Source organism: Quercus suber, unplaced genomic scaffold (assembly GCF_002906115.3).
Source record: "Quercus suber isolate HL8 unplaced genomic scaffold, Cork oak 2.0 scaffold_17, whole genome shotgun sequence".
In the NCBI taxonomy this organism is placed as follows: Eukaryota; Viridiplantae; Streptophyta; class Magnoliopsida; order Fagales; family Fagaceae; genus Quercus; species Quercus suber.
In genome coordinates this window covers 2531434-2553392 of record NW_027069482.1, presented here as the reverse complement: position 1 = coordinate 2553392, position 21959 = coordinate 2531434, and the positions used below count along the sequence as shown (strand labels likewise).

Genomic DNA, 21959 nt, shown 5'->3' with positions numbered 1-21959 from the left:
AATAATACAAAGAGAAACTGAATAATACGTTGAATATTATTAATTTGAAGAGATGAACACAACACTATTTGGACTAAGGCGTGACACTCGCTCTCTTTAAGGAGATTTAAGCTATTGGTTGGCTAATCTTTGTAACCGGTGTAGACCTTCTCTCCCCTAGGATAGAACAGCCCAATAAATGTTGTATGTCTAGAACAACTTTTATACAAAGTGTTTAAGCCCAAAACTCCACTAGAAAAACACATTTCTTAGGCTCGAAATCTCTTAAGTATTTAAGAATATTATTGAATTCACTCTCTCGCACAATACTCTTCGTTTTAATTATTTATCTTCATTCACATTCACTCTTGATATGAAATTAGTCCATAGCATAGCCATATATATAGTCTTCCAACCCTTCACATAACCTATATGTTATTTATTAATTTAAAAAACTTCTCTTAATTTATTTAATCTAACTTACATACAAGTAATTCTTTCTTTAACAAAATTTATTATAACTCATCTCTTTATTCATCTTCAGTTATTTTGAGTTTCAATATATTTAATATAAAATGTACAAACACTAAATAGTATTCATTGTAACAACAAAGATTGAACAAATTATTAAATTAAGTTTGACAATTCTCTAACCAAACCATAATTAAATTAAAAAATAATCTCTCTATTTTGGCCTTTTGTTATTAATCGTTATTGATTAGATATATACTATTATATATAATATAAATATATTTTTTCCTTTTTTTTTTTTGATGCATCACACGGCTACTAATAATGTTTTAAAATTTACAAGAATCATATTAAATATTTATGTGATATATATATTATATTATATATGTATATATAAAAGAGGATTCCCCTTTTCAATAAGACTTTTATGTGATTCAAAAATACCATCATTAATGAAGGGTAAATANAAAATAAAAAAGCCTCTGAGCATGTGGGTGCTTAGAGCATCCACAATAGTGGAGCTAAAGATATAGCTATTTGGCACCTATAAAAGTCACTTTATCTATTTTACCTCTTCATACGCCAACATCAATGGATCTATATTTTAGCATTTTGATTAAATAATACAAATAACACATCAGAGATAATAATAAAACATCCAAGCAAAAAAAAAAAAAAAAAAACCAACAAACAAAACATCCACCACCACCACCACCAGTCCGCAATAGGGAAAAAAAAAAAAACTCAAATCCTAATCTTTTTCCTCAACTCAAGACCAAACAAAATCATCAATCACAAACAAAATAAAAAATCACAAACAAATTACAATAAAAAAAATAAAAAATCACCAACACACACAAACACGGCGTGGGTCGGCAAGTTGGGTCAATGGAAAGGGTGGGTTGGTGGAAACCCAGCAACAGATGAAGATGAAGATGATAGATTGGCGGAAACCTAGCAGCTGAGTTGGCAGAAACCCAAAAATCAACGCTAGAGTTGAGGGATGAGGGAGATGAGGAGGCACTAGAGGTAGAGAGAAAAAAAAATGAGGAGGAAAAAAGAAGAAAGAAGAAGAAGAGAGAGAAGAGAGAGAGAGAGAGAGAGAGATTTGTTTAATGAGAAAAAGAGAGAAATTAATAAAATTATTATTATTATTTTAGTTTCTTACTATAGTGCACAACATAAATAACTGTGCACTATAGCAAGAAGTTAAATTTTTTTACCTTAACACTATTACTAGCATGCATTTTTGTGTTTTGTGAAACTAAAATACTATATAGCTATATAATATGTAGCTTTGATGTTGTAATGCTAGGCTAATGTGTGTATATATATATATATATGTGTGTGTAAAAAAAAAATAAAAATTTAGATTATTTAAAAAAAGATAAAACTTTAGATTTTTTTTTTTAAAAGAAAAAGTTGAATCTAAAAGCAAAAAAGGAAAAAGAAAAAAAAGAAGGCAAATCCTAAACACACACGTAATTAAATAATAAAAACTTAAAAAAATAAAAAATAAAAACAGAGGCTGGTATTTGTAAGATTCTAGAACCAGAGTGCGTTGGACATTGCTCCCAGTCGACTTTTCCAATTCTCACTAAATTGTGTCCTCATCAAGTCGTCGACTGCTCCATCAAGTCTAATAAATGCCACTATTTTCCTTATAATAAAAAAAAAAGTGAGCGAACCCAAATTCAAAGCCGAAAAGAAAAAGAAAAAGAAAATCCAAAAGGCAAAGCAAAAGCTAAAACTAAAAGCACGGACTACAAATACAAATTGCGAATAGTGAATTGTTTCGGTCTTCCACAAAATTCACACTCAGTCCCACACTCACCTTCTCTTCTACGCAATACTCGTTACCTTCTCTTCTCTCTCTATCTTTCTTTCACTAAAAAAAAAAATACACACTGACTCGGACTCAGACTCAGACTCTGACTCTCAGACTCGCTGTGGTTATGCAATGAAGAAAACCTATCCCGCCTCACGGCAACACAATCACCCACCGCCTCACTCCCCGCGTGGACATCACGCTCCTCTCCCCAATTCCCGCCCTATTCAATACCCTCTCCGTCGTTTTCCGGCGAACCACCGTCTCGATCGTCCTCCTGGCCCCACCGCCCCTCCAGCCCGCGGCAAATTCGTTGTCAACCTCCTTGCCGACCGCCGTGGCCCTCGATGCTCCGATGTCGACTCCCTTATCTCTCAATGCAAGCTCTCGCCGGACTCTCACGCGTTGTTGCAAAACGGAGGAGGAGGAGTCCGGTTGTTTTTCTTTGAAAAGGCCGACGCCGTTCAGGCCGTGGTCAATCTCTGGGACTCGCGATTCGAAGGAGTTCACTGCGACGTGCCTTGCCTCGCACGCAACCATCAGGACGCCAATTCCGCCGCCGGAGAGCTCGAGGACCGGCTCCGAGCCTTATTCGCCGACCGCGTGGATCGGCTGACGGAAGGCGAGGAAGTGAAGAAGTGGCGGAAGAAGTTGCAGAGTACGCTGGATGAGATCAACGGCGTGTCGTATTTGCTGGGTAGGCCGAACAACCCTGGCGTTTGTCAACAGCTCTGTGACAAGAAGAAGGGGCTGAGTGCGGAGAGAGACTTGATTGGGAAACGTTTGGGAGAGTTCAAGTCTGCAATGAATTGTATTCAGGCTCATTTGGAAGGAAACAAGGACGAAGTGGAGGGCGTGCAAGTGTTGAAGTTCGGTGCTTCTTTCGATTGGAACCGAATTTATTGCTTGATTTCGAGGGAGCGTCGCCGACTAGAGGATGGTTTGCCTATCTATGCTTACAGGAGGGACATTCTTCAGCAAATTCATCTCCAACAGGTACTTTTTCTTGCCTTCTTTTTTGTATTTTGAGGTACTAATTAGCCATTTGTGAAGAATACAAGCGAAAGATCGCTTTCGATGGGACTAAGGCTTGTTGCTTTGTTGTGTTAGTTAGAGGGTAGGAAAGGAGATGATCAAGTTCAAATTTTTGAAGTGTTTGGAGGGATATTAGTGGGAGGGATAGAGTAAATTGATGATGATGATATGTTAAAAATTTGGACTTTTTGAGTGGTAAGTTACGCACATGCATATGGGTGGGTCTTGAACTTACGATCTCTCCTACTGCACCTTGTTCTTAAGAAGGGGAGGAAGTGCCATTCGAGTTAGAGCTCATTGGGATATTCAAAATTAGAACTTTGAGGGATATTGGTGAGAAAGAGAATTGGATGATAATATTTTTGTTTATATGCATGTGTGGGGTAAGAGGAATTGTAGAGTATAGTGTGACGTAAACTTTCCATTACTTGGAAGTCTAACAAAATGTAACGAAAATTTGTTGAAAAAGCTCTGTTGGAAGGCCATGGAAAAATTGGTTAAATGAAGAGAAGGGCGAAGAAGAAATTTACCCTTTAAATGTCTTCCTTGCTCATAACATGGATTGATGATCATCACTTTCTAGACATAAATCAATTTCTAGTTGCTCATCACTTTTTGGAATTAAAAAGAAAAACAAATTACATTAACTAGTCAAGTCAACCTCAAAAAAAAAAAGGTCAAGTCAACCTCGAGAGGAGTCGGGGAACTTAGATGTGTGCTTCTATCAAACCCAATGCTAGTTCATGCCAACTTTTGATTGTTGATTTCTATTCAAATTTTTTTATCCCGGTTTAATGGCAAGTAGTATCAAGTGTATGAGGGCAACTCTGAGAGGTGTTCACTGATTGTGGATGTGTGTTGCTTGCAATGGTTCCATTTATAAGGTTCCCACCATGAAAATAACATGGACAGGGAGAAGTAAAACTGCAATTCTGGATCGTTCAATTGAGAACAGATTGCAATTCATGACATTCATGCACTTTTACATTTAACTTATCAAAAAATATTCATGCACTTGTACAGTTCTACAACTATGTTCTTAGCTAATCTGCTGTAATTAAAAGTAGATGATGATGCATGCAACTAACATGGAGTACATACATGGAAGTTAATGATTTGCTTCATCAGTGTTCTACATTCTCATGGGCATTGCATGATTGGGAGCAAGAATCTTTGGATAATTTTTTTTTGGCAAACTATATGTGGCATGAGTCAATTGGAGGGGAATGACTAAGATGAATGAACAATGTATACAAATTTGAATTCTGAAATTATTTTTTATTATTGGGCTTTGCAATGAGTATCAGTGGAGGATTTTCCATATCGAGCCATTTGGAAGGCAGAGGTTCTGATGAAGGAAGCTCTTTTCACTTGGACAGAGGCTGATGGTAAAATTGTAAGGGTGGATAACCTAAGAAAGCACAAGAAATCATTGTTGATTGTTATTGCATGGGGAAAGCAATTAAAGAGATACTTTGCCATTGTACAGGAGCTCAGGACATTAGCTTCTGCTTTTTGTGGGATTTAATGCCTAATTCAGTGAGGTAATATCTGGTGTGTTGGAAAGGCTTTAAAAAGCATCAAAATTTTGATTTGTGGAATGCTATTCCTTTATTTTTAATGCACTACATTTGAAGAGATAGAATTGCAAGGACTTTTGATGGAATTGAAGTGTCATTGGTTAAACTGAGATTATTATTTCTGAGTTTTCTTTTGAATTGGATGAGATAGGGGGGGTTTTACTTTTTTACTCTTTGTTGGTTTTCTTAGATTTTTTTTAGGCATATCTATTGTACACTTATCATGTACTAAGGTTCTGCCCTTTTTTCATTTTTTAAAAGAGTATAATTTTATTGCTTATCTCTCCCTCCTCCCCAAAGAAAAGAAAAGAAAAGGCATGTAATTAAAGGTTAAAAAATCTGGAGAATGCTTCTTTAATATGGAATCATTTAATATTACTGTGTGCCTGGTTAGGTATTCCCCCCCTCCCCCCTCAAAAATATTTATATTTCACTTTTTTATTTTTTATAATTTTTATTTTCATGTTTTTAACTCAAAAACAGCTTGAACCATCTTTAGATGTCTAACCTATTTATTTATATTTTTTTTATCTGCTTCTGGCCTTTCTTATGATTGCCTCCATTTGTACAGATAATGGTTTTGATAGGAGAGACTGGTTCAGGAAAGAGTACGCAGTTGGTTCAATTCCTTGTGGATTCAGGAGTTGCTGCTAAAGAGTCTGTTGTATGTACTCAGCCCCGCAAGATAGCTGCCCTCTCATTGGCGGATAGGGTCAAAGAAGAAAGCAGTGGGTGTTCTGGAAATAAATCTATAGGCTGCTATCCCGCATTTTCATCTTCTCAGAAATTTGATTACGAGGCAATATATATGACAGACCACTGCTTACTGCAGCATTACATGAATGATAATAATTTATCTGGGATATCGTGTATCATAATTGATGAGGCCCATGAGAGGAGCTTGAACACTGATCTCCTTCTGGCATTGATCAAGGGTTTATTGTATCGTAGGGATGATTTGCAGGTTATTATAATGTCAGCTACTGCTGATGCAAACCAGCTCTCAGAGTATTTTTTTAAGTGTGGAATTTTTAATGTGGTGGGAAGAAACTTTCCAGTTGATGTCAGATATGTCCCTTGTGTAACTGAAGGAACTTCTGGTTCTGATTTTGTTGCTTCATATGTGTCTGAGGTTGTGAAGAAGGCAACTGAGGTTGCCAAAACCGAGGAAGGGGGTACAATTCTTGCCTTTTTGACTTCTCAGATGGAAGTAGAATGGGCCTGTGAAAAGTTTGTTGCTCCCTCTGCGGTTGCATTACCTTTACATGGGAAGCTTTCTTATGAAGAGCAATTTCGTGTTTTCCAAAACTACCTGGGAAAAAGAAAAGTTATATTTGCTACCAATGTTGCAGAGACATCGCTAACGATTCCTGGGGTCAAGTATGTAATTGATTCTGGCATGGTTAAAGATAGTAAATTTGAGCCTGGCAGTGGCATGAATGTACTCAAGGTTTGCAGGATCAGCCAGAGTTCTGCTGATCAACGAGCTGGGCGTGCTGGGAGAACAGAACCTGGAAGGTGTTATAGACTCTACTCAGAAGCTGATTATGAATCTATGCCTCGTAACCATGAACCTGAGATTCGTAGAGTTCATCTTGGAGTAGCAGTTCTTAGGATCCTTGCTTTAGGCATCAAGAATGTACAGGAATTTGATTTTGTTGATGCACCTAGTGCTAAAGCTATTGAAATGGCTATTAGAAATCTTGTTCAATTAGGAGCTGTGACATGGAATAGCGGTGTTCTTCAATTAACTCTCGAAGGCCAGTGTATGGTTAAATTGGGTATTGAGCCTCGGCTTGGTAAACTTATCCTTGGCTGCATACATCATCATCTGCCACGAGAGGGTGTTGTTCTTGCTGCTGTAATGGCAAATGCCAGTAGCATATTTTGTAGAGTTGGTAATGATGATGACAAACAAAAATCTGATTGCCTTAAGGTTCAGTTTTGTCATCACAATGGTGACCTCTTTACTCTTCTTTCTGTTTACAAGGAATGGGAGGCTACGTCTCAGGAGGAGAGAAACAAGTGGTGTTGGGAAAACAGCATCAATGCCAAATCCATGCGGAGATGCCAAGACATGGTCAAGGAATTAGAAGCTTGCCTCCAAAATGAACTTCAATTTATCACTCCAACTCTTTGGAAATGGGATCCTTGTAAGTCTACTGAGAATGATAACTTTATGAAAAAGGTAATACTCTCTTCCCTTGCAGAGAATGTAGCTGTGTACTCTGGATATGATCGACTTGGATATGAAGTGGCATTAACTGGACATCATGTTCAGCTGCATCCCTCAAGTTCGTTGCTAATATTCAGTCAGAAGCCTAGTTGGGTGGTTTTCGGGGAAATCTTATCCATTTCTAACCAATATCTGGTCTGTGTTACTGGTGTTGACCTAGAATCTTTGTCTGCCCTTGACCCTCCCCCCCTGTTTGATGTATCTAAGATGGAAAGATGTAGGTTGCAGGTGAGGGTGTTGACTGGTTTTGGTAGCACTCTCCTTAAAAGATTTTGTGGGAAATCCAATAATAATCTGCTGGGTCTGATATCACGTATACGAACAGACTGCATGAATGAACATATTGGCATTGAAGTCAATGTTGACCTGAATGAGATTCGGTTATATGCCAATTCACAAGACATGGAAAAGGTTGTTAGTTCGGTAAATGGTGTGTTGGAGTATGAACGGAAATGGTTGCTTAATGAATGCATGGAGAAATGCTTGTATCATGGAACTGGTGTCTCACCATCTATAGCACTTTTTGGGGCTGGTGCTGAGATCAAACATTTGGAGCTTGATAAGAGATCTTTGACTGTTGATGTGTACCATTCAAATTTGGATGCCATTAATGATAAGGAGCTCATAATGTATTTTGAGAAGTTTGGTAGTATCTGTGCCATCCACAAGTTTACAGGCAATGGACAGGATAGTAATGAGAAAGAGAAGTGGGGCAGGATAACTTTTCTTACTCCTGATGCCTCTATGAAAGCCACTGAACAATGTGAAGAAAAATTCAACGGCTACTTCAGGGTTGTTCCCTCACAGCCAACATTGGGAGGGGATCATAAAATGTTTTCATTTCCTGCTGTTAGAGCTAAAGTTTATTGGCCTCGCAGGATGAGTAAAGGGTTTGCTATTGTTAAATGTGCAGAAAATGAAGTTCGATTTATGGTTAATGATTTCTCTAACCTGGTAATAGGAGGAAAGTATGTTCGTTGTGAAGTTGGCAACAGGTCTCCTGATAGTGTTATGATATGTGGAATTGATAAAGATCTTTCTGAAGCTGAAGTTTTAGAAGTATTGAGGTCTGCTACGAGTAGGAGAATACTGGATTTTTTCATGGTGAGAGGAATTGCTGTAGAAAATCCACCATGCAGTACTTGTGAAGAAGGACTCGCAAAAGAAATCTCTTCCTTTATGCCTAAAAGGAACCCCCACACCAACTGCTGCCGAGTTCAGGTCTTCCAACCTGAACCAAAGGATGCTTTCATGAAAGCTACGATCACTTTTGATGGAAGATTACATTTGGAGGCGGCAAAAGCTTTAGAGCAACTGGAAGGGAAAGTGTTGCCTGGTTGTCTTTCCTGGCAGAAGATAAAGTGCCAACAGTTATTTCATAGCTCCTTGTCATGCCCAGTGCCCGTCTATTGTGTGATACAGAAGCAACTGGAGTCTTTACTTGCAAGCTTCAGGCATTTAAAGGGTAATTCTAGTTATGCATATTCCTTTTTTCTTATATGGATGTTTATCTGTTACTTTTGTCTTTCTTAAATTTTGTTTTTCCTCTTTGGTTTTTTGCGAGTCTTGGGGTTGTCTTCTGTTTGTGCTTGTTTCTCATTTTAATATTCGGTTTGATTCTATTTGGTTTTTATTTTTTTTTCTTTGACCAAATTTTGTGACTATTTTCTTTATCTATATTACTATTTAAGGGGCTTCTCCTGTTTGGACCGGATTTTTTTTTTGTTCTACAATACCCCTACATCCTAGGTTCAAGTAGAAACAAAACTAAATGATAGTCTGGTAAAAATATATGTCTAACTTGCATTAAAACATTGCCTACAAAATAGGAATACTCTTACACGAACTCACTTCAAAGCAACTATACGTTTATTTATTTTTAAATAAAAAATGAGTTAAACACCCCACGTTTATCCAAAAACAAATCTAAATATAAAAAAAAAAGTTATTAAATAAAAACTAAACTAAATAGATATATACACGTTTTTTTTTTTTTTTTGATAAGTAGATACATCTTTAACTCTCACTAAAAAGTTGCCTACAAAACAGGAGTACTCTCATAAAGATTTTCAAATTGCTTTATCCATTTATAAAAAAATTAAAATTAAAACAAACACACTTCTCTTTATAAAAACACATCTGCCGTATTGATTAAAAAATAAAAAACACATCTACCATTATTGAAAAAAAAAAAAAAAAAAAAAACAGCTGTACACCCACATTGTAGTCACACAAACAACTTTGAACAAATTTAAATCTCCCAGAAAGCGTGCTCAGAGGCTCTTTTATTATTAACCTTTACATAAAAAATAGAAAAGCCTCTGTGTGCTCAGAGGCTAGTTAAATTTAACCACCTGTTCTTTTATGTTAGAGGCTGTTGTGATGTAGGTTCTTTTTACTAGCTAGTTCATATTATCATTATTAGCACGGTCAAGTCAAACATTTATGAAGCAAGATGCACTTTGGTTGAATCCTTTCTTTGGATTTGGTATCTCATGATTAGGTTTTTAGAAAAAAGGGGGGTGGGGGGTGTTTGCATCTCACTCTCAGAAGAAGGATGCAGATTACATGATGGCATAACAATTCTTGAAAAACCATGAGAATGAATTAATTAACTTTTTTAGTTGTGTTATAAATAAATATATCTTTTAGACATATAAGACTCACCAACATTTTTTAAAGACCTGGCTCCCCAAGAAAAATAAAAAATAATTGGACGACCCCTCCCTACCCCCACCCCCCCCCCCCCCCGCAGCGCGCGGGCTATATGACATTTTTGTGTCTTTCTTCTCTTTCCAATTTGACACTTATTCATTTTTTAGCTTTGACTTTTAGCATTGGCTTCTTTTGGAAGCTTTATCATCTTTTCCCAAACCTTTTACAACTCTTACTTTCCTTTTCAAGTTCCAACAACTCAAATGTCTTTTGGCTTTACCCAAAACCCAGTCGCCAGTCCCCTTCTCCTTTGGCTACCCGGTGCTTTATTTCACATCTCACTTGTAGATTATTGGCAGCATCAGCATAGGCCACTGCCATCTTGGTGCTTTATTTCAAGTCTCACTCGTAGATTATTGGCAGCATCAGCATAGGCCACTGCCATCTTGGTTCGAACCATTATTTCTTTCTTCTTCTCCACCAAATATCTCCTTCGACTCTTGTTTCAACTTTAAAATTTTTGGCTTCAAATCCAGACAAATTAGTGACTCCAGATTGCGTTTGATATGGGCATCTTTGGCATCTTTGGATCCCCTATCCCTAAGCATAATGTTCTTATTTGAAGATGCAAAATTCTTTTTCAGTTCTTCCCTTTTTCATTTCTATTTGTTTATCTTATGGTTTATGATTTCTTTCTTTAATTTATTTATGTCTTCTTGTAAATGTAGTATAGTTTTGTTAAATACTTTTATTTACTTTCTATAAATAATAAATGTTACTTGGTTGTTCAAAGGAATAAGAGAAATTTGGGGGAAAGAAAAATGAAATGACGTTAATATGCTTAATTGGTCATTTATCTTTGTTAGTGTTTTGAGTCCTAATAAGAATTACACTGATTAAAATTTTCTAATAACAAAAATCTTGTGTTATTATAGGTAAAAGTTAATTTGTGAGTCATATTATTTTCTTAAAGCTTAGAAAAATATGGGCAAGCCAAAAACAATTGAGTTATGATTAACTTTGGAATAAAAATTTAAGACTTATATGTGTGTGTGGTACTTTGATTTTTTCTGGAATTGTGAATCAATATGATAGTTTAGTCCCCCCGAAAACAAAAAATCCTGGTTCTGCCCTTAAGCAAGCCCATCTTACCTTGCCAGCCTCTATCTTGATACTTTGCTGCTGATCTTGCCTCTCTTGTCCATTGCCTGTGTTTGGCTGTTTTCCACATGTATGGCTGTTTACCCTTTCTAGAGCCCTATGTATCGACTATCAACCATGGGACTACTTTTAGTTTTTAGTTTTTTTAATTGTTTTAGCCTTAACTTTTTTTTTTCTTTGCATAAAAAAAAAAAAGCTCAACTTTTTTTTAGAAACTATTATTTATTATTATTGTTAGAAACTATTATTTATTTGTAAAAAGAATACTATTATTTATTAATAAGAGTATTGTTAAAATGTTAATTACCCAAATTATTGAATTATATTGTTTATTTATTTTTTAATTGAATTATTTATGTATATCATGGTGCTTCTTTGCTATCTTATCATTTCTTTTAAATTAGTTAATGGTTATTTTTTTTAAAAACCTAAAATAAACTTAAAATATAACTAAACATATATTTTAATTAATTAATTATTTTTTGTATCCCTATCGTGTCGTATCCTAATTTTTAGAAAATTGCTGTGTTGCTGTGTCTTGTGTTGTATTATGTTTCCTGTCATGTTGGTATTTGTGCTACATAGGTATGCAGCCTTACCCTCAAATTTTTGTTGGGTGAAGTTGATATCTTGACTTGAACCCGCAAATTGTTGTTTTTGGTGGAAGGCTTTTGAACCCCCAATTTATGTTTATTTTAGCTTATAGAAATAAGTTAAAGCATTGAAATGTTTGAAAACAGTACACATCTAAAAGTTAATTGAAAAATATATTGGTTCTTTTAAATTAGAATTAGAAATTAGTATTATTCATTTCAAAAGGGAGCAATATAATGAATGCTACATAAGCCTGTACATATGTTTTGATATATTCACGTGGACATTAACTGATTAACATCCACCTAATAAANTGTTTTTTTTTTTTTTTTTTTTTTCTTTTTTTTCAGTCTTTGCCTGTTGATATATTTTAATTTAACCTTATTCTTAATTTTGATCATAGCTATCACATCTATATATTTTTATAAAGCACTAGATAATTATATAAAATTGTTATATTTAAACTTTCTATATCTGGATTATTATCATATGTTCCATTCATAATTGTTTCAAATTTACTGTATAAATTTGTTAAGAAATTGAATTTACTTATGTAAAATTTGAACTCACAAACTTTGTACAATTGTACCATCCATTTTAGCTAATAGGAAAATATATGTGTGTGTATATATAATATATATTGATAAGTAGCTAATATGCAAAATATATTGCTAATTTATTTTTATTAACTTTATTATTATTATATGTTATATATCTTTGTATTAGTGGTTATTATATATTATATTTGAAAAGTGTGAGCTTTACTTCAATCAAATGTGTGTTTGCACTTTGAGCCTAGCCTCCAAGAGACTTGTGCACTTGACTCTTTCCCTACATGACAATGAGAAACATGCACAGTCGCATCTCCTATTTTGATGGCTATGTGAGAAGTGACACAATGTTATGGGCCAACCATTGAGTTCAAACCCAAAATTGGGTTTGCAAAGAAAGGGGGTGGGGGGGGGGGGGGGGGGGGAATAATCCCATAGGAGTGAGACTAGTAGCGAATGGAACTCAGAGGAGAGCTACCTACCATTGACAATGAAGTTGTAGGAATTAGTGGATCACATCCTTTCTATGCTTTGTAAGTAAAGTCTGAAGCTTGGAGGGAGAGCCAATGGGGTTTGAGCAGCACCCATTTGACTTTCTGAGTGGCCAGAGTGCAGATCAAGAGTACCCAAAAAACACTTATCCTAAACATGCTGTCAAAGACCTTAAGGAGTATAGATTTAAGGCACCGAACTTTTTCTTTTTCAATTTTTTTGGCCATTGTGTCTGGACTGTGTCAGAATTCAAATATTAATTTAAACGGACACTCCATGTACATGCCACAGACACCATGATTTTTAATAACTAGGACTTTGTTTGAGTAGCCTCTTATTTGGGGTTTTACACATTGTACTTCTTTGCGTGATTTCATTAATTCTGTTAGCCTTTCCCTTTGATGTGTTTGTATCCGCTTTTTTGCAGTGAGTTTACTATTGTAAACTCATTGCACTTTTCTTATTAATAAAGTTTTTATTACCTATAAAAAAAAAGCATTCATATCAAATTGGTCACATTAAAAAAAAAAAATTGATATATTTTCTTTTTGTAACTATCGAGTTATTAAAACAATGTTTAATAATTCGTAATCATGTTAGGATCATGTATGGACTGCATAGGACAATGTTTGTTTAGCAAAGTAATCTGTAGAAGTTTATGGCGTTCCTAGTAGAGAGAGGTCGAAAATTGGCTTATCAACAATTGCTAATTGAGAATGTGAGACCAAAGAGGTGATGATAAATTGTGATGCTGGTGAGGAAGATTGATCCTCACTAGACTCAGAGAAGGAGAAAGATTGAGAATTGTAAAGTGAAGAAATTGAGAAAGAAAGATTTTTTGTGATAGGTAAATAGTGGGGAGGGCGAGGTGCATTTCAAACCACAGACATGGGGCACCACAAAAGATGCCATTACTGCTTGGCTATCACTTGAACCCCGAGAAATAAATATTTGAGAGTGGAGAACTATGAAACAAACAAAGCTAAAAATGGTTGAAGAAAATTTGTTTTTTCCTTCCTAAAAGAAGAGTCAACCTGCTCAACCTCTGGGTCAACCTGACTTGACCTGCCATTTTAGCTGATTTTGACCTTTTCTCATGGGTCAGAAAACCCTTATCCATACCCCTTTTTATCCTTTGAGTTCAGGTGTGTTGGTTGGGTACAGTTAATCAGCATTGGTTATAGATTTTCAAACCTGATGGGATCGGATCAGGTGACAAGTTGATTTGAACTTGATCCATGAACACCCAATATTCACACATGATATTGTACTTAATTGGACAAAGGTTTGCTGTGCATCCAAAATTGTTAATAGGAACAATCGCAATTATACATCATTATTGTGTTAACGGAGACACAATTAAGCATTGTGTGCAAGATGAATGCCTTGCCTGCTGTTATGTATTGGTACTGTTGATGCTCTGGGTATTGGAAAATTATCTTATGAACGTTTTCATGCGGCCTATCTCTCACAGCATGTGTGGGTCTCACATGTTGTGAGAGCTTGGTCTCATGAGATAGCCTCTCCTGGTTATATATCTGCTAAGCTTGAGTTGGTCTCTTGAGGTACCATCTCCATCTCACTCTTTTGGTATTGGGCTAATTCCCTGGACTTTCTGTATAAACCTGTCCAGTGTTTGTCTTAATGCTAAACCAAATTGGAAGGATTATTTTTTTTCTTGAAGAGTATGGGGTGCCACAGGAAATTCTTAAAAACACACACATATATATATATATATATATATGAACACCTTCATTCTTTATCTCAATATTGAGGAGTCAGATGGAAGTGCCAGTTTTTCTTATGTTATTTTTAGTGAGATTCTGTAAAATAAATTTGCTTCATGTAGTTTCCAAATTTTGTTGATGCCGCTGGAAATTTTAAATGGCTTTCATTGTTTAACCTGAATGACTAGGTGAAATGAATTAGGGAGGGGTTCATTTTCTTTTTCCTTATGTGGTTGTGATACCTTTCTCAGCCTTTTTGGCTAAGGATTAAGTGCAGTATCTGTTATGTGATTGTGTTTAATGATTCCAAATTTTGTTAAGTAGGACATCCCTACTTGGGTAATGACACTTTTGGGGAATTCCTTTCGGAACTTTTAATTGGCTTTCATTGTTCAACCTGAATTACTTGGTGAAATGAATAAAGGAGGATTATATATCTTATTTTTCCTCATGTGGTTTTGATACCTTTCTCGACTTTTTGGCCAAGATCAAGTGCAGTATCTGTTACTTGTGTGACTGTGTTTTATGATTCCAAATTTTGATAGTTAGGACATTCCTACTTGGGTAATGATACTTTTTGGGAATTCTTTTCGGAACTTATAGTTGGCTTTCATCTTTCAATTGGAATGACTAGGTGAAATGAATAAAATAGAAGTTTATATCTTATTTTTCCTTGTGTGGTTGTGATACCTTTCTCGGCCTTTTGGCTAAGATCAAGTGCAATATTTGTTCCTTGTGTGATTGTGTTACGATTTCAAATTTTGATAATTAGGACATTCCTACTTGGGTAATAATGCTTTTTGGGAATTCCGCATGCAATACTGCAGCAGCTTGAATCTTTTCATTGTTGTTGTTTAATATCCAGTTTTTAGGATGTGATGAGCCTGTTGCAGAATAATTATGTTGGTTCATTAAAATTTTTTTTGTAGATTCAGGATACTAGTTCCACAATTACTGTGCTAACAGTTGTGAGTTGTCTTTTTCGCAGGTGCAGAGTGCACTCTAGATAGGACTTATAATGGTTCCTATCGAGTGAAGATATCTGCAAATGCTACAAAAATTGTGGCAGATCTGAGAAGACCTGTGGAAGAGCTTATGAGAGGGAAGACCATAGTCCATGACAGCCTCACCCCAACTGTACTACAGCATCTATTCTCCAGAGATGGAATCAATTTGAAGTTTTCAGTACAACAAGAGACAGGAACCTTCATTTTCTTTGACAGGCATAGCCTTAATGTTAGAGTGTATGGTTATCCGGAAAAGGTTGCATTGGCAGAGAAGAAATTGATTGAATCCCTTTTGACCCTTCATGAAAGCAAGCAACTTGAGATCCATCTTCGAGGTGGAGTTTTGCCTCCCAACCTAATGAAGGAAATGGTGTGTAAGTTTGGACCAGACCTCCATGGTCTCAAAGAGAAGGTACCTGGGGCTGAGTTTACTCTCAATACTCGACGGCATATCATCTCAATTCATGGCAACAAAGAATTAAAGCCAAAAGTAGATGAGATTATTCAAGAGATTGCACAGATGAGAGTTGGTTCGACTGAAAGTTTTGACAATAAAACTGCTTGTGCCATTTGCTTGTGTGAGGTTGACGATGGTTACCAGCTTGAAGGCTGTGGGCATTTGTTCTGTCGGTTGTGTCTGGTAGAGCAGTGTGAGTCTGCAATCAAGAACCATGATATTTTCCCAATATGCTGTGCGTATGAGGGCTGCAGGGCTCCTCTTTTGCTTACTGATTTGAGGTCTCTCTTGACAAGTGATAAGTTGGAAGAACTCTTCAGGGCTTCCGTGGGTGGATTTGTGGCATTGAGTGGGGGCATGTACAGGTTTTGCCCATCTCCAGACTGTCCTTCAGTTTACCGAGTGGCAGATCCTGGTAGCAGTGGCGAGCCATTTTTATGTGGGGCTTGTTATGTAGAGACTTGTACCAGGTGCCACTTAGAGTATCATCCCTATCTGTCATGTGAGATGTACCGGGAGTTCAAGGAAGACCCGGATTCTTCCTTGAAGGTGTGGCGCAAGGACAAAGTAAATGTGAAGACCTGTCCTTCATGTGGGTTTACAATCGAGAAGCTTGAAGGATGCAACCACATTGAGTGTAGGTGTGGGAAGCACGTATGCTGGGCCTGTTTGGAGTTCTTTGGAACCGGTGATGACTGCTACTCCCACTTGAGGAGCGTACATGGGATGTGAAGTTAAACTATTGTGTTCATATTAGTATTACCTTATATCTATAGGCTTAAGTTATCAATGTATATAGCCCAAATGTGTATATATATTAGTTGTATACGCGCATGTATTACAGATAAAGGTTGCTGCCCAGACTTGCTTATGTACATGTGTCCAGCGGATGCCTTCATCTCTCGGCAGTAATCTTCCTCTTTACTGCCGATGCTTATATACGTGCGTTTAAAAATGGCTGCCTTTGTTTTTCTCTGTATCCAATCTTTTCTTTTTTATCCAGCACTTCCCAAATCCTACTCCTGCGGGTTACAAGCGGTTTCAAAATTTATTTATTTATTTTTTATAATTCAATTGTTGGAAATGAGGGAATTTCAACCTGAATGTCTTATTTAGAAACACCGGAAGTTGTTAACCATTTGAGTTGCCTCTTGGTTGGTTCCGATTCTTATCAAGGTGGGAGTAATCTAAATTAAGAGTTGGTAGTGGCTGCAAGACAGAAAATTACCACAAAAGAAGTTCCTTAATTTTTTTTAACCATTTATACAATACTACATTTAACAACCATTTCCTCGTCCCAGTTGTCTATACACAATGTAGGCTGAGCTCCCTTGTGACAAAGAAGGAACAAATGAAAACATTTACAAATTTTTGAAAAAGAAAAAAGAAAAACCCATCTCAAAACAAGTATCTGTAACCGAATGCGAAGCCCACACCAACAAATCCCAAGCAAAATGCCAAAGCTAAAAACCATGTCACACCTCCACCATCCTCATCACCATCCCCCTCTTTCAACAACTCTTCTGCACCCTTTGATCCCCCACAACCACAAGCAGTGTTTTGGTTTTGTTGCTGTAGCCATTGTGATTGCAACTTTGAAACTTGAAGCTCAAGCAGTCTCACCCATTGCCGATAAGCAAACAATCTCATTGCCTCCTCTAGCAAAGCATCGGAAAGATAGTTCCTTTCATTGACCAAACTCGCTGCTTTCATTTCTGCTTCTCTTGCACGCGTTTGTGATGACCTTAAGGCCTTCAAAAGCTCCAACTTCTCATTCTCACCGCCACTTCTATACACGTTAAACTCTTCGTTCTCATCTTCTTTAGCCATCATGCCTCCAAAAACTCTATTCATGGACGACAAGACCGTCTTATCTGAGCCTGTAAAAACCTTCATAGGCGGAGGCAGATCACAATTCTGCATGAGGTCAATGCCAGGCTTTTGAGATTGCTCAAGACCCATCATCATCATCATCTCATTCCCATCAAAAGCCTTGGCGTTCAGCTTCTGGTTGTTCAATACCCACCCTGCCATAGGTGATGATTTCATGCATACAATATTTGGTCAATTCTGATTGATTAACTTGATGGGTTTTGTTCGGAATTTACGAAAGAAAAACTCAAAAAGTGTTTGAAGCGTAGAAGGAAGAGGGGGGGTTAGTGGTGGGAACGGTGGTTGGGTAAATGGGTAAGACTTTAGAGCAATAAATTAGGGAATAAGCGTGGCGTGAAGTAATGGGGTAGTACATGTCACATATGGTTTGGTATGCCATGGATACTATATAAATTTCAATATCCTGAGTTAAATTAATACCGGGGATTTGGAAATTCGTTGCTTGTGTGCTTGGAAAATCAAACGTTACAACTTTTTGTCACTGTGCCAAGATTCTAATATCCCCATCTAATCTATGAAAACGAGGCTCGTACTCTTCCTAAGATATAAAGCCTTCGAAAAGGACAACTTGTTCTGACTTCTGAGTTGATGTTTCATGTGAAAGTGTTTGGCTGGATGGACTATAACTCGTGAAAATCTTGTGTCCAAAGGCTTATTAGTTAAGATCAGCCTCTAAGCCCGCGATCACGTGTGTACTCAGAAGCTATTTTATGTTATGGATAAGGGTTAATTTAGAGCATTTATTATAATTTGAGATTACTATATTTTCCAATCACAAAAAAAACCTAAGGGTCATTTTATAAGGTACGTAACATTTTCTATGGAGTAGTAAATTAATAAGATTTTTGTTAAAGGAAATACTCCTGAAAAAATCCTAAAATTTAGTAACTACCCATCCACGTTTTTTTTTTTTTTTAGTTTTTTAATTTTTGTGTTTTTTCCTTTTTGGTGTTGTTGATGTTGTTCTTTTTTTCAAATTTTATGTATGACATGTCATTTTTTGTCTAATCTTAAAATGTAATAGTAATCCCAAATTATAATAAATGCTCTAAATTAACCCTTATCCCAAAAAAAGAAGAGCCTCTGAGCACGCGCGTAAGCGCGTGCTTAGAGGCTAGTATTTTATAAGGTATGTACCATTTTCTATGGAGTAGTAAATTAATAAGATTTTTGTTAAAGGAAATGCTCCTAAAAAGATCCTAAAATTTAGTAACTACCCATCCACATTTTTTTTTCTTTTTTTTTGTTGTGTTTTTTCCTTTTTGGTGTTGTTGATGTTGTTCTTTTTTCAAATTTTATGTATGACAGTTGTTATTTTTTGTCTAATCTTAAAATGTAGTTTTTTAATCCTAAAATTTAGTCATTTACTATACATGCATAACATAAGTAAATAAGAGCTTAAATTGAAAATTTTATGGCAAGAGATACACGTTAATTGTATAAAACCACAATTGTATTTTGAGATTTTTTTTTAATAAAGTATTAGATGGTGCTTTAACCTTAACAAAAGGCTAATACAATTCGGAATTAATGATTAGAAGTATCTAGAAAAAAAATTGTATAAAAACTTCATGATTATTTGTTGAGAAGAAAAAATAATAATAATACTATAAAGTACTAGCCTCTGAGCACGTGCTCACGTGCGTGCTCAGAGGCTCTTCCATTTTTTGGGTAAGGGTTAATTTAGAGCATTTATTATAATTTGGGATTACTACATTCTCTAATCACCAAAAAAAAAAAAAAAAAATCTAGGGGTGTGATGAAAAAATTATTTCACCACTCATAATACTCATCACACCCTTAGTTTTTTTTTTTTTTTTTGTGATTAGAGGATGTAGTAATCCCAAATTATAATAAATGCTTTAAATTAACTCTTACCCAAAAAATGGAAGAGCCTCACGCGCGTGCTCAGAGGCTAGTACATATAATAATTCTTGTAAGGTCTCTCACCTGAACTTATCTAATATTCCATTCCAATGGCTTCTCAATGCAATCCAAAAAATTTGTGCATACGTGAACCTGAGAGAGATAAAAGAATTAGGGTTAAACCAAGAATTTAAAAAAAAAAAAAAAAAACTTTAATCAACAAACCAAAGTTAGCGTGCGTGAGATCTCAGATTACTATGTTTGCCAAGTATTTTTTTTAAAAAATAACTATTTAATTAAGGATGAAAATTACATTGGTACATCAGAAATGACAGCTTGCATAAACTGAGCAAACGAATCTTCCAACCAATTACAATCATCATTAATAAAAAAGCATATTGCTAACATTATACAACACTATTAATTTGGGTGGAAGAAAGTAATGAAAAAAAAATGTATATTAATCTATAATTTGGTACTACATAACTTCAAAGCTTGAACAGCAGGCAACACATTTGTTTCAAAGATGCCAACATCAATAGCAAACTGAGCAACGTAATATGAAGCCTATAATGAGGTGTCCACATTCCACAATGCTTTGAATTGCAGAGCAACTCTACGGGAGGTCCTACAATAATCTTAAACCACATATGATGCGGAGCAGTCCATTGAGTTGAATCCAACACATGCACCTAAATCATTGTCAAATCCCCACCTAGTCCCACGCAATCCACATTCAAATACTATCCCACGTTCTTTTTTTTTTTTTAAAAAACTTCCTCGGACACCCAAAAAAAAGACACTCCCAGTACACCAAAAACTCCCCACGTTCATCAACCAAAAAAAAAAGTCTCCACGTTCAAATAAAAAACTCTTCCCTGCAAAACCTTTAGAAATTCAAGTAAAAAAAAAAATAAATAATAAAAAAGAACACACACTCTATCAAATATCTACCCACATTCCTATTGAAAAAAATGTTTTATTAAAAAAAAAAAAAAAAAAACACTCCTAGTGCACCAAAACACTCCCCACGTTCATTAAAAAAAAACCTTCTCAGTAGTTGAACTTCTTACAAACACAAATGCATAATATTCATCACACCCCTATGAATTTTTTGTAACTAGAAAATGAAGTAATTTTAAATTAAAATGGATGTAAATTATTAAAATTTTTTTATTAAAATTTTGATGAGATTTTTTTTTTTCTTCTGAAAATCCTATTAAAATTGTTCAGAATAAAGATACATATCTAACTCCCTACAAAATAGGACAACTTTCTATTCGTTTTCAAAGCAAACTCACCTCACGTTCTCTCTCTCTCTCTCTCTCTCTCTCTCTCTCTCTCTCTCTTCTTTGTTCCTTTTTTCTTTTATCTAGATTTATATTTTTTATTTATTTTTTATTTTTTAAAACTTCACTTTCCTTACTTACGTTTAAAATTATTCAGTCACCACCAACGTTTCAAAATTACATTAAAAAGAAAAAAGAATAGAGTTAACATGACCAAAAAAAAAAAAAAGTAGAACTCAAGGTTGCTACATACCTAAATAAAATAAAAAAATAAAAAAGTTTAACGCCAAAAACATATACATTCAGTCATCACCAACATTTCAAAATTACATTAAAAGAGAGAGAGAGAGAGAGAGAGAGAGAGAGAGAGAGAGAGAGAGAGAGTTAATGTGACACATAAAAAAAAAAAGAAAAAAGAAAAAAAGGTAGAAATCAAGGTTGCTATATACCTAAATAGATAAAAAAATAAAAAAATTTAACTCCAAAAACATATACAATGATGTTAAAAAAGAAAAAAAAAAAATTTCTTCAGGTTTAATACCTATAATAATTCTTGTAAAGTCTCTCACCCGAACTTATCTAATATTCCATTCCAATGACTTCTCAATGCAATCCAAAAAATTTGTGCGTACATGAAACTGAGAGAGATAAAAGAATTAGAGTTAAAACAAGTATTAAAAAAAAAAAAATTTAATCAACAAACCAAGTTAGCGTGTGTTATTAAAGATAATAGCATAAGTTTGTTAGAGTTTGTGTTTGATTTAAATTTTGATGAGATCATTTTTCCTAAAAATCTTATTAAAATTGTTCAAAATAAAGATACATATCTAACACCCTACAAAATAGGACAACTTTATGTTAGTTTTCAAAGCAAACTCACTTCACTTTCCTTACTCACGTTTGAAATTATTCAGTCACCACAACATTTCAAAATTACATTAAAAAAAAAAAAAAAAAAAAGAGAGAGTTAAGTAGAACTCAAGGAAAAAGAAAAAATTCTTAAAAAGAAAAAAAAATATAAAGAAAAAAAAAGGTTAACGTAATACATATAAGGAAAAAAAAAGTACAACTCAAAGAAAGTCAATCATAAATAAACAAAAGAAAAGAAAACAAAGAGGAACTTACAAAAGATAGAACT

The 21959-nt window shown here is 35.2% G+C and overlaps 2 protein-coding genes and 1 pseudogene across 3 annotated transcripts; 2 read left to right on the top strand and 1 right to left on the bottom strand.

Annotated features, from left to right (window-relative positions):
• The first annotated feature begins 2184 nt into the window (after window positions 1-2184).
• LOC111986721 (ATP-dependent RNA helicase DEAH12, chloroplastic) lies at window positions 2185-16748 on the top strand. 2 transcript variants are annotated; one of them, XM_024018403.2, is made up of 4 exons: window positions 3173-3274; window positions 4621-4857; window positions 5465-8594; window positions 15298-16748. In XM_024018403.2, the coding sequence occupies exons 3-4, from the start codon at window positions 5468-5470 to the stop codon at window positions 16503-16505; spliced, it is 4335 nt and encodes a 1444-aa protein (XP_023874171.2). In that variant the 5' UTR covers window positions 3173-3274; window positions 4621-4857; window positions 5465-5467; the 3' UTR covers window positions 16506-16748. The 2 variants fall into 2 exon arrangements, with proteins under 2 accessions (XP_023874170.2, XP_023874171.2); XM_024018402.2 differs by lacking the exon at window positions 4621-4857 and having other exon boundaries at window positions 2185-3274.
• On the top strand, window positions 14996-15151 carry LOC111986779 (U2 spliceosomal RNA; annotated as a pseudogene).
• A 249-nt stretch (window positions 16749-16997) lies between the features above and the next one.
• Window positions 16998-17999, bottom strand: LOC111986775 (uncharacterized). Its single transcript, XM_024018456.2, has one exon. It carries the CDS (start codon window positions 17820-17822, stop codon window positions 17172-17174), a length of 651 nt encoding a protein of 216 aa, XP_023874224.1. The 5' UTR covers window positions 17823-17999; the 3' UTR covers window positions 16998-17171.
• Between the last annotated feature and the right edge of the window lie 3960 nt (window positions 18000-21959).